At 39.9% G+C, this 12,794-nt stretch overlaps 1 protein-coding gene across 3 annotated transcripts in view; it reads left to right on the top strand.

Moving 5' to 3' along the window:
* Positions 1-12,794, top strand: part of nlgn2a (neuroligin 2a) — a 114,027-nt gene that overhangs the window by 49,057 nt on the left and 52,176 nt on the right. For all 3 annotated transcript variants that reach the window (XM_058069097.1, XM_058069096.1, XM_058069099.1), the window contains one exon: positions 5,779-5,832. In XM_058069097.1, the coding sequence (XP_057925080.1) occupies positions 5,779-5,832 (54 nt within the window). The remainder of the gene's footprint in view (positions 1-5,778; positions 5,833-12,794) is intronic.

The following is a 12,794-nucleotide window of genomic DNA, read 5'->3' as shown; positions in this document are numbered from 1 at the left end:
TCCATTACTAATGGCTGAAAACTCGATGGAAACTTTATCGTGACTCTTTTCCAAGTTCTCATGCAACCTTGAGAAGGAGCCTGAATGCAGCCTTAAAGACACGCTGACACACACTTTAGTCATATGTACACTCGCACGGCTTATTGAGGTATATTATGGGATGCCGCTTGTGCAGCGCTTCCATTACGCTCAGTGCACCTCAAAGGGCTGTCTCTTCTTCTCTTCAGGCTTTTTGAAGCCGAGCAAAATGCTAGCAGTGAATGCAAATTGAACCACACCACCAATTCCACCAGTTCCTCTAAAGTGACTGCATGTACAGGGGGGGTGGGGGGGTTCCAAACATGGGTTCTCAGAAAAACAGGTTTTCTGGAGCATATTTTGTTTTGCATTTTCTGCTCAGCCAGACTGTTTAAACCAGGGGTCTCAAACTCAATTTACCTGAGGGCCACTGGAGCTAGGGTCTGGGCAAGGCTGGGCCGCATCAGGTTTTCCAAAAAAAAAAACGCATTTATTAAAAACAGAAAAATATACAAACTTTTTCAGTGCTTTGGTTCCGATTTTCTACAATAAAAGCTCTGATAAAACATTCCACTGTTCTCAAATATCTTAATTTTTATTTTTCTGCACAAAATAAGATGAAAAATAAATAAACAAATCAAGAATAAAGAAAATCAATCAATCAGTAATAAATAAATAAATATAATAATAATAATAAAAACAAATAATAAAAACTTAAGAAACCACATATAGTTGGTGGGTAGACAAATTATTTTTTTCTGATTAAAATGAACAAAGCATTATTAGAGCCCTGTAGACATGACAAAACACGACTATAGTCACATTTATACTAATACTATTTATTTTTATTTACAACATATTGCGCAACTGCAGCATCTTGAGACACATGCTAACTCGCAAACTAGAGAGCTAGCGACCCAAACGGTAGCCTTCAAGTTATTTCCTTTAAACTTAAATAGCCCAAAACTTACCACTTCCACACGGATAGGGAGGATAACTATTAACAGTTATTTAACCTTTAACATGAACATTAATCAAAATGTAATAATTTTTTCTGGGTACATGATACCATACAGCATCCATATCAAACTTGCGCGGGCCGCACTAACATTAAACTTTCATATCAAGGCGGGGGCCTCAAACTAGTGTCCTGCGGTCCACATTTGGCCCGCGGGCCGCGTGTTTGAGACCCCTGGTTTAAACTCTAACCATAAGAACCACAAATCAATCAATGTGGCCTTTAAACACGACTAAAGTTACCTTAGCTGGTTTGAAAAATTTAAGTCAATGTTAATTCATGTATAATAGGATCTTTGCAACACATCACGATGCGTTCAAAGCCTCCCCCTGCATCCTGTTTTTTTAATTTAAAAAGTTCAGAACGCGGCGTTTCCACCTGGGAGTCGACAGGCCATATGAAGTTGTTGCAACTATCGGATTCCTTTGTCCACTTTATGAAAAGCTCACATCAAACAATGATGTCCCGTTCTGACAGGTACTACCAAAGTCCATCATGACCCTGGAGAGATTTTCTAATAATAGTGTGAGCCTCCGTGGCCCCACGTGCCTCATTGACACGTTACCCCACTTATTATTGCTGTCATTATTTAACAGGCGAGTCCCCCAAGGCCCAACAATCCACATTTTGTGGTTCGTTTAGTTGAGAAATTCTCAACTGGTGGGTTTGTGCTTTCCGCTTGTGTGAGTGTGTGCTGTCCAAAGCTCGTGTTGTGTTGCGTGGGGGAATTTTCACCCACAATGAAGACTCACAGGTACGGGATGATGGTAATGTTTAATGCCCAATTCACTCTATTGGTGGTCTACAGGAGAATTATGATTACTATATTATTATATATTATTATTATTATAATTACTATTATGATTAAACGTACAACTACTGAGTGTGAGCTACGGCTACCTTCTTGTTTTACTTCTCATCTTCTGATTCAACTACCCAAAATCTATAACATGTACTGGAAACCTAAATTCATTCATTCATCCATTTTCTACTGCTTATTCTCACAAGGGTGGCTGTTTTTGGGTGTGAGGTGGGGTACACCCTGGACTGGTGGCCAGCCAATCACAGGGCACATATAGACAAACAACCATTCACACTCACATTCATACCTATGGACAATTTGGAGTCGGCAATTAACCTAGCATGTTTTTGGAATGTGGGAGGAAACCGGAGTACCCGGAGAAAACCCACACATGCACGAACTTCGGTCTCCTAGCTGTGAGGCCTGCATGCAAACCACTTGGTCACTGTGCAGCCCTTCTTTTATCTTTATTTTCCCCAAAATCTGTTTTTGTTGTGTTGTTCAAATATACAGTATATTTTTATATTCATTCATTCATTTTCTACCACTTTTTCCTCATGAGGGTCACGGGGGTGCTGGAGCCTATCCCAGCTGTCTTCGGGCGAGAGGTGGGGTTCACGGGGAGAACATGGCCGAGGGTGGAATCGAACTCGGGTCTCTTAGCTGTGTGGCTAAACTGGACCGCCGTGCAGCCTAAACCTATATTAATCAAATGTAATTGTTCATGAAACGGTTTTATTTTGCACCACCTCAAATTCAACCTGCTCTTTAATGGCTTTTTCATGATGTTCACCACAGCCACAAAATGACCCCGCCAGCACTTAGTGTGTTAGGGGCCCAGCTTACATGCTCGGAGCAGGAAGAGGCAGGATCTAATCCTTGCGACACGTTCAAGAGTTATTAAATAAATAAAGATATTTTCAATAACATTGGAAAATTTAAGCAGTTTTGGTCACCGCTTGTCATTGAAGGTTGATGGTTTGTCCTTCAGCCAAACCAATTGAGACCCGCTGGTTTGGTTGACTTAGTATTTTATTTAGTTATGCATTTATTTATGATGCCGCAGAGGTTGCAGCCAGTCAGAAGCAGCCTGAGGCCAGAAACAGAAGAGAATGTAGACCTTGAATGCGTCATTTGTCCATTTAAAAGCTGTCTGTGAGTGATTGTATTTGCAGTCAGATTCAGACTCCAAAGCCTTTGTCATTACTGAATGCATGAACGGATGAGCTGACAAGTGTGTGTGTGTGTTGCCGTGTGTTTACACGTGTTTATGTATGCGTGTGGCTCCATGGGTAGAAACTCGCTTTAACCTTCATGCCTACTCGATAATTACCACTCCGTAAATGTCACTCCGGCGGCTTCCCCGTCACTCGCCGTGTCTCTCTTGTTTGCCTCCCGCTTACACTCGGCTTCACATGACATGGCCGCCGCAGTCTATGTACCTTTCAGATTTTTGCTCTGCTAAGTTTGTTGATTTTGACCTATCTCCCCCGCCCCCTTTTTTTTTACACCTTATTCTTTTCACTGACTGCATTTGAATTAGTTTTAAATTCACAAATTGTGAAGGACTGGCAGGGAACGCAAATGGACGCAAGTACTCTAAGCGATGTAACACAACAGAAACGGTACCCAGGCTGGTCTACCAGTGTTATAGAATGGGAGGTCACTATGGCAACAACAACGATGTGCTTGTAATTGCATGATGTATGATTACATATTACTGCATGCATGCAGTTATTTAGATGTTTGTCACCAGAAACTACCCACCAACTTACTTCAAAGGGGGACCTATTATGTGTTTTTCACTTTTCTGACCTATAAACAAAGTTAGAATGTTATATTCTCATATTAAACGGTGCCAAAGTTTCAGATAATGAGGTTTTTACGTATTTGGAAGTGAGCCCTGAAAGAAGTTTGGGATGGCTCAAAACGCTCTGTTTCATAGGGCGTTGCAAAACGATTCTTTTGTGATGTCACAGAGGAGCGAGCTTCCTGCCAGATGCGCTCCCTTTCCTCTGCTTCCTTTGCCCTTTTCTGAAGCTTTGCTTTTCTGTTTACAAGTTATTGTAGTCGGTGATTCCCAGAAAGAGACATCACAGTGGAGTGGGTGTGCCTGGAATAAATTAAAACGGACAATTCTGGCGGGAAATCCAAAGGAATAAAGCTGGAATAGGTGCACATTCCTGAAATCTATAAGTTATTCTGTGAGGGTTATTGTGTGTAGCTGCTCTACAGGAGTCCACAACTCTATACAAAGGGTCAAAAAATTAACATAATAGATCCCCTTTAATATAAAGCAGTTAAGTTTTCCTACACAGATTTAAGCCAAATTCTAGTGGCTGAATTTTTGGCATATTTTCGGAAATTTGTCTCCTGCTGTTAGACAAGACAAGATGATGCATTTATCAATTTATTGTCACATAGAATTTTAAACTGTCACAAATATTGTATTGACATTCAAAATTGCGGAAATGTGATTTTAAATTCTCTTTCATTTTACTTGCAGTGCCTCAAGGCTCAGTTCTATGCCCGCTTTTTTTTTATTGAAATTTGACTTCATATCACATTTAATTAATTTTTTTCTAGATAATGCATTTCGTATATTCTTTGCATGAATGTGTGCTGTATGAAGACGCCCGGTTTGTTTGCTATATCAAGCTCAAATGTAAAAAGAGAACGAAAAATTTTAAGAAAAAGTGAGCGTTAGAAAGAAAATAAAAAAGCAGGCAAGGATCGAACATATTGTTAAGTCTGCAGGCATTCCACTGTTCTAATGCGCCGCCTGTGTTTCTGTCATGTATACAGCTGTGAGTCTTGGTGGGGGCAAGGGGTCTCCATCAAGCGGCACATGTGTCAAATTGTGTCAGCTTCTTTGATTGGGAACAGAATCCCAGATTGTTTTCTTCTTGTCTGAGCTTTGTTCCCACTTCTCGACGTTTCAAGTCGCTCGTTGTAAAGATGATGTCAATCAAACGCCATCAGGTGCTCCACTGCCGTGCCAATGATGGTTGTGTGATTAATGCCCCCCCCAACACCCGACCCCCACAACTCCACCGCCAACCACCAGAACCCATTTCCTGCTTTTGATAGACTTGTCTTTACTGATTGTTTATTTTGGTTTAGTTGTTTGTTCCTGTCTGTCCTTTTGACATTCCTACCTGGAGTTATAAATAACAATTAATAATCAAATAATTATAATTAATCATTGTATGAATACAGTGTTGACATCACGACATGAGTGCCTTAAATGGAAACGAGTTTATCGTTTATCGCGGTTAATTGGCTCCAGAGGAGACTGTGATAAGTGAATTTCCACGAATTTCCACAGTTCAGACGTGTCATTGAAGCGTTCACTTTGTGGCCAATGGCGGATTGACTGTTGTTTTGGTCTTGGAGGGGTTTTTGGACGTGCTTTTCACCGCTCAGACAGCTGCCGTGCAATTAAAACGAAGGGGGGGGGGGGCATCAATAATCCTTCCCTGCTCTTCTTCTTCTTTTTTAAAGATTGTTGTTTTTAATGGAGGAGGGGGTATGTTCATCAAGTCCACCCAGCTTGTTAGCGCCCACCTAGCGAACCAATCACCGAGGTAGAGATGCAGCAAAGAGGGTTTCAGGAGGAGGGGGGGGTGAGGGGGGGGGTTGTTTGTCCTGCAGGAGATGACATCATCATCTTTCTTGACTTGTGTCTTTTCTTGTGATGAATGTGTCTGTGATGCCTTTTGTTTTTGTCCTCTTTTCAAACAACCACAAAAACACACCAAAAACTGCTTTGTCCTTTTTGCTCTTGCTTCTTCTTTTCTTATTTTTTTTTACTATTCTTTTTTTTGTCTTTTCTTTTTTTTTTTTTTTTTTTTTTTTACACAAAAAAACGTTTTTTGCCAGTAATCTTTTTTGAATTTTCTCTTTTCTCTTTTTCCCCCCCTTTTTTTCTGAACCCTAGGTCCGCTCACAAAAAAACATGATGAATCTTCAGCCAACAAGCCTCGAGATGAAGGTATTTTTGATGCATGTTTTGCCTTTTTTCTTGTTTCCCAGTCTTTTTTGGGGGTGTGTATGCTGAGTGAAAACACACACACACACACACTTTAGCAAATGTTATATATTTATATGTATTAATATGTATGTGCTAACATGATGTGTCAAACTCAGGCCTGTGGGCCAAATTTGGCCCGTGTTGCAATTTCATCCGGCCTGCGGAACTTCGTCTGGTATGAACTTCTCATCTATAATTGTTATATGGAAATTACATTTTAAGGTATTATATATATATATATATATATATATATATATATATATATATATATAGCACCAAATTTAGTATCTGAGTAAGGGTGCCAGATTCAGGCCAAGTTAACTGTACACAACTAAAAACCGCAGTACTTTAGTGTAACTATTAGTGTAACTATTACACCTTGTATTAAAAAGGCTCAAGTGATGATTTCCACAGCAAAGCATGCTGGGAAATGTATAATCTGCCTATTCTACTGCTGCAAACAGATTGTCAAGTTTTTGTGCTTTTTTCCTCAGATATTTCCCCCACTCTGATGTAAAAAAAAATGTCCAAAATATAAATATATTATGTCCACAAACATTTTGTCCCAACCTGAACCCCCCCACCCCCCTCCCATAGTGGTGCATTAGTATATCGTATGTTCCAATCCCAGCACCGCACGCATGGGGAACCAAGATAAAAGCTGTGCTAATGAGACATTTTGTCAAATACTAACGACAATTTCTTCAGCCTGGATGATTGGGGCGTGTCCTGTCATGTTGCCAACTTCAAACGAGCATCTTTGTGTGTGTGCACTGATGATGCATTTATGTGTGCTTCGTTCACCAGTTTTTAATACTGCGTTGAAAATGACAGGACAAATAATAATAATAATAAAGATACAATGTTGGAGCGTGGGGGCTAAAGTAGGCTTTGAGTTTTGATCCCCTGCGAGATTGAGTTTGACACCCCTGCTTAGATGTTTCCATGTGGCTAATTCTTCATCAGGAAGACATTGTGTGCTTTCATTATCGTTGCCCGGGCGACCTTGAACACATTGTGCCAGCTCCGTCCCCAAATGCAAATGAGGCCAGTATGTACAGTATGTACAATATTTCACCATCGTCATGACGCCTCAATAATGCCCTGGCTGAAGGGTGAAGTTGTTATGGAGTCCATAAATATACCAGCAGCCAATCATATCACATCAAGAAAGTTAGGGTGGAAGGGGGTGGGCAGGGTGTCGGGGGCTAACCGAGGACACTTGTGGCCATGTTGGAGGATGTTGCTAGTTTATCGTCTTGCTGCAGCAGTGGAGGTGATTTTATCATCGCTCTTGTTTCTTGGAGTTTAAGAGAACACTTATTTTTCTTCTCATGCTATTTTTATTTTTTTATTTTCCTTCCCTGCCATTCTCTTTTGTTCCAATTTGGCCTCTTTTTTTTAAAGTCAGGCCAAGTTCTTTGAGAAGCAGACAGTTAGTCGAGGCTTCCTTGTCACTTGTGAAAATCAGTACGCAATCTTTATAATGAATGTTCCAAATAAAAACTCACCATGTATAACACTGGGGAACACTCAAAATGTTGCATTTAAAGTAAGACTTGTTTTTAGTCAATTTAAGTGTGCTGAGTTCAAATCTGAAGTTAGTTTTTTTCTGCAAGCTACAGATTTTATGCAATCTTTAATTTTTATTAAAAATAGAAAAAAATCGAGCATTATTATAGGATATTGCAATGTCAGCCACAAATCAGTATATTTAACAAGGCAAAAGAAACAGAACATTAAAATGTGATTTTAGATTAAAGTACACCATTGTTAGAAGTGCCATATGTTTTTCTGGAAGCGTTTCTCAGAAAACAGTCTTTATCGCAACGTGAAATAAGCATAATTTACAACGTTCTTCAGATAAGAGTCAATCACAGCTAATAACGCTTATCACTTTCTGTCAGTACAGTATTTTAGTCAGGCAGGAATTTGCGTTTGTAACTTTTGCGTTTGTACACTTCATCTGGGCAATCTCGTTTAATACTCCAGCAGTCGTCGGCCATCATACATAGCGACCTTGGTAGCGTTCTTCCATGATCTTTAGGTCTTGGTGGAACCGCTCTCCTTGTTCGTCACTCACAGCCCCCAGGTTTTCAGGGAACTGGTCAAGGTGGCTGTTCAAGAAATGAAGCTTGATGCTCATGTTGCACCTGAGAGCACGAAAAGCGAGGAGCATTCTGTTCACAAGTTCATTGTAGTTCTCTGCCTTGTTGTTTCCAAGGAAGTTCTAAGCGACTGCCACAAAGGATAACCATGCTGCCCTCTCCAAGGCGGTCATCTTGGCAACAAACTGATCATCACGAATGAGGGTTCGAATCTGTGGGCCATCAAACACACCTGCTTTGATCTTGTCGAACGACAACATTCACCTTCGGTATCCAGTGCCTTGACAAATTGTTTCATCAAACCTAGTTTGATGTGCAGAGGAGGAAAGATGATCCTATCTCTGTCAACAATTGGGTCATGTGTGATATTTGGCATGCCTGCTTCAAGGGTTTCACGAACAGGCCAGTCCTTCTGGACCCAGTGTCTGTCTCGTGCTCGACTGTCCCACATGCAGAGGAAACATGGAAACTTGGTGAAACCTTTCTGTTGACCAAGAAGGAAGTTTACCATTTTCAAGTCTACACAAATGATCCAGTTGTGCTCACGATATTTTAAGAATTCCATGACCATTCTGATGTCATCATAGTCTTCCCGCAGATGAACTGAATGACCTACAGGCACTGCCCCGTAAACATTGCCATTATGCAAAAGAACACACTTGAGACTGCGTTTAGAACTGTCTATAAAGAGCCGCCATTCAGTTGGATCATAGTGAGGAACACCCAGTTCTTTGAGAAGACCTGGGATATCATGGCAGTAAACAAACTGTCTGTCTTCAGAAAAGAAGGTCACAAAAAGCTGGTCGCGCTTTCTGTAATATGACACTTTAACAGTGTGATCAACAAGATTTTTGCCTTGTAATCTTGATGCCAAAAGCTCAGCTGCTTTCTTTGAAAGACCTAAATCCCGAACTAAGTCATTCAGTTCAGTTTGGTGAAGAGGCTTGGGGACTGGGGGAGATTCAGTCTCTGAAGAACATTCCTCGGATTGTTCCCACTCAGTTTCTGGCAATTCATTGTCACAACTGTCTTCCTCGTTCGTATCATGTCCAATGTCTTTATCGTTTAATGAAGGCAAACCTTTGAAAACTGGAACAGGAATGGAATCTATGTATATAATCTCAAAACGCATAGATTTGGGTTACGTAAGTTCATATATTTAGACTATTTCATCTATCTCAAATTGCATGAAAACTAGAGCTTATGGAGAAAAACTAATTTCAGATTTGAAATCAGCACCTAAAAATCATTCAGAATCAGTTAAAAAATCCAATGCAACAGAAAGTTGAAAAAATATTGTTCCCCAGTGTAATTACTCTCATATACTTAAAAAGCTTTAGTTGAGTTCCTTGGGAATATGCTTAACAAAGTAAAATTGAAATAGATTACATTTTTACACTTGCAAGATCATATTTCATATGCATGAGCCATGTGCTATTATAAACTGAAAAATATATTATTTAACAGGAAAATAAATGTAAAGGCCGACGGTAAGTCTTTGTTATTGTCATGCAATATGAAGCACATAAAAATATAATAATAATAATAACATTTTAAAAAGTATTATAATCATCAATCAAATCAAATTAGTTACAACAAAGTCATTAAATGAATTGTGTATATTCCTGATCAAATTGAATTAAATCATCCATCCGTGCTGGAGCCTATCCCAGCTGGGGGATAGGCACATATAGACAACCAACCATTCACACTCACATTCATACCTATGGACAATTTGGAGTCGCTAATTAACCTAGCATGTTTTTGGAATGTGGGAGGAAACCGGAAAAAACCCACACATGCACGGGAAGAACATGCAAACTCCACTTAGTGGAATCGAACCCGGGTCTCCTAGCTGTGTGGCCTGAATTAAATCAATTGAATTAAATATTGAAAAAATCCAACTATGAATGTCATATAGTGATTAACTCATCCTATACTCATGATTAATCACCACTTGCCAGTTTGAAATGTGGCCATTTTTGCTGTATATATGTTTTCAGTGTTTAAATAATATATTCTATATAATAATAATAATAATAATGGCCACTAGAGCGGACTTTGGACACCACTGACATGCATTGACTCTACATCGTGGTTTCTTTTTTTATTTTTCAAATAGCTGGTCAACAATGTCAGACAACCTCCTACAGATAGCAGCCAACAAGGTCAAAGGTTATCAGGCTGCTCCGTGTTGTCAGACATTAATGTCGACATGAAATTTGAGTTGATTTGTTAAAGGGGAAGGCACATGTGTGTCAGCCATGTCAGCAAAGCGTATTTCATGGCACGCTGCCAAGGGCGTCCTCGTATCGCCGACTTTTGCTCGTTCCTTCCCGTGGCTTCAAAGCAGCCAACGTATTGAGATGTACCAACAATAAACAAACAAACGAACATCCTGCAGGCACAAATAATGACAGCCCAGTCAACTGTGAGAGGCTAGCATTTAGGAATTAATTAAAGTCCAGAAACTAATGACCTCCTCCATCTGGTAATCTGCAAACTGTCAACTTAGACTCCCCAGGGAATAGATCCCAACAACACACCCTTAATAAGGAGCTAAGGCAGTGGGAGGGAAATGAACGCTTCGACCGTTCATTTGTTTTGCTTTTAATATTGTAAACGAGTTTCCTTCGCTGGCTGATTATCTCACGCCAAATCCCTCCGGCGCTAAATCATGTGATGCTTTGGATTTTTCCAATAATGACTGGCACTGATAAAAATATGAAGCATCCAACCGGCTTTTAATTACAGTGTGATATTGAGGGTCATTAATCAAAAGCGGCACTTTGGGATTCGTCAGCGATGATTCGCTAAGACAAGAATACAGGCGGCATTAGCGTTACCGCGTTTCATGGTTATGACGCACTTCTATAAATTACAATTATTGTACTCAATGAAAAGACGGCTATTTGTGTGTGCAGGGGAGGAATAATCACTTTTGCGTCAAAGAAAAGGAAAGTAAAGGAAAATTAGACATCATAAAATGTCCAGAAAAACATTTGTTGCATATGCGGTACAGGAACTCCTGTAATAATATCGCAAGAGTATCGCAATAATATCACAGCGTTGTTCCATGCAAGCCACATTATTCCTCATAATCCCTTGTTTGGGAAACGCCGCCTTTCATCTTTTGCATATAAACAGCAGTATTTCCTATGAGATGCACTGCAAACACAACTCTATCAATCCTAAGCAAATGTTGAGTCCTTTGTAGTAAAAAAAAAATAAATAAATAAAAAGTGTCCTTTAGTTTAAATGTTTGTCTATATTTGAAAAGAATGACGGAGAACGAATCCAAACAGGATGCAAGGCAGCTTGACAAAAGAATAAAAGCGCAAAGACGGGGGATGGATCGACGGGACTGTCAGAGCTGATTTATTTCCATATTACCGCTTGTCTCATCGCGGACATGGAGCCGTTGTTTCCACCGCCTCGCCAGCGCCTCCTCGGCATTCGGCCCACATGGTGTCAAGGTTGTGTCATATGGTGGCTGTTGCATGCTGACAGATACTTGAAAGCTTTTGACAGGACAAATACGATGACGAAGACGAGCTCTCGGAAGTGCAGGAATAAAATAATATTACCTCCTGTCGCTTCTAAAATCTTCCCATTTGTGTTCCTGAATCAGCAAGAATTGCACACACATGGAAATATTACACTTAAAGCTAACAGAGAGACCAGGCTGGTCGGCACATAGTACAAAGTGGGTGATGTTGGGTCGCCATGGCAACAACAGTTTCATGGTTGTTTGCAATAAAAAAATGTGATCTCACTTCCATGTCTTTTTTTTTTTTTTTTTTTTTACAAAACCTCCTCAAAATCCAACAATGTAAAATCTTGCAATTTATCAAATAATCTTATTAATATATTATTAATATATATTGGATCAGGAGTGAATCGGAAAAGAAGCAAGAATGATGATCACAGTTTTCTTGTTTTGCCTTAAGCACAAAAATAACTTTCACGGATGACTAAGGAAATTAAAAAAATCTGAGCATATTCACATTACAAGTGGATTTTAAATAAAATTACAATGGATTGAAAACCATGGCGGTTGTTTGTTTATATGAGCTCTGTGATTGGCTGACCAGTCCAGGGTGTACCCCGCCTCTCGCCCGAAGACAGCTGGAATAGGCTCCAGCACGCCTGCGACCCTCGTGAGGAAAAAGCGGTAGAAAATGAATGAATGAGTTGATATCTTTTCAATATCCATTGCTAACAACGTAAATACAGAATTAGAGCCTTGGCGAAGGCAGAGAGCATATCTCGCCTACAGCCATGCCCAAATTAGGACCACCTATGTGTGACATCACAAAACCTCCAGTTTTACCACACCCTCTGAAATTGAGCGTTTCAGCCATCCCAAATTTCTCAGATCACTTTAAAATTACCTCCAGCACGCCCGCGAGGATAATCCTCATGAGGATAAGCGGTATAGAAAATGGATGGATGAATTGAAAACCAAAATATTTGTCGCTTAATTGGATAATTGATTAATCATCGATTAATTGTTGCAGATCTACTTTATACCATACGGCTGTTTCTTCATATGTAAAATGGAATGCGTTTAATGCTTATTAGAAGCCAAATGTTCCCAAACAGGAGACTTCAACAATGGAATCGTGTTTTCAAGGTCGGACTTCTCCTTGGCACTGCTACTAGTCATACGTAACGACTGCTAGCCCCAAAAATCCCATGATGAATACATATGCTGTTAATCATCTTGGTTTTTCCTGCAGTTAATGCTTGAAATTACTGCAAAGAATAATAACAATAGTATTTCAAAGTGGGGTACACGTACCTCTTGGGGAA

This window comes from Doryrhamphus excisus, chromosome 3 (genome assembly GCF_030265055.1).
Source record: "Doryrhamphus excisus isolate RoL2022-K1 chromosome 3, RoL_Dexc_1.0, whole genome shotgun sequence".
Classification (NCBI taxonomy): Eukaryota; Metazoa; Chordata; class Actinopteri; order Syngnathiformes; family Syngnathidae; genus Doryrhamphus; species Doryrhamphus excisus.
The sequence above is the reverse complement of the archived record's forward strand: the minus strand, read 5'-3'. Positions and strand labels throughout refer to the sequence as shown.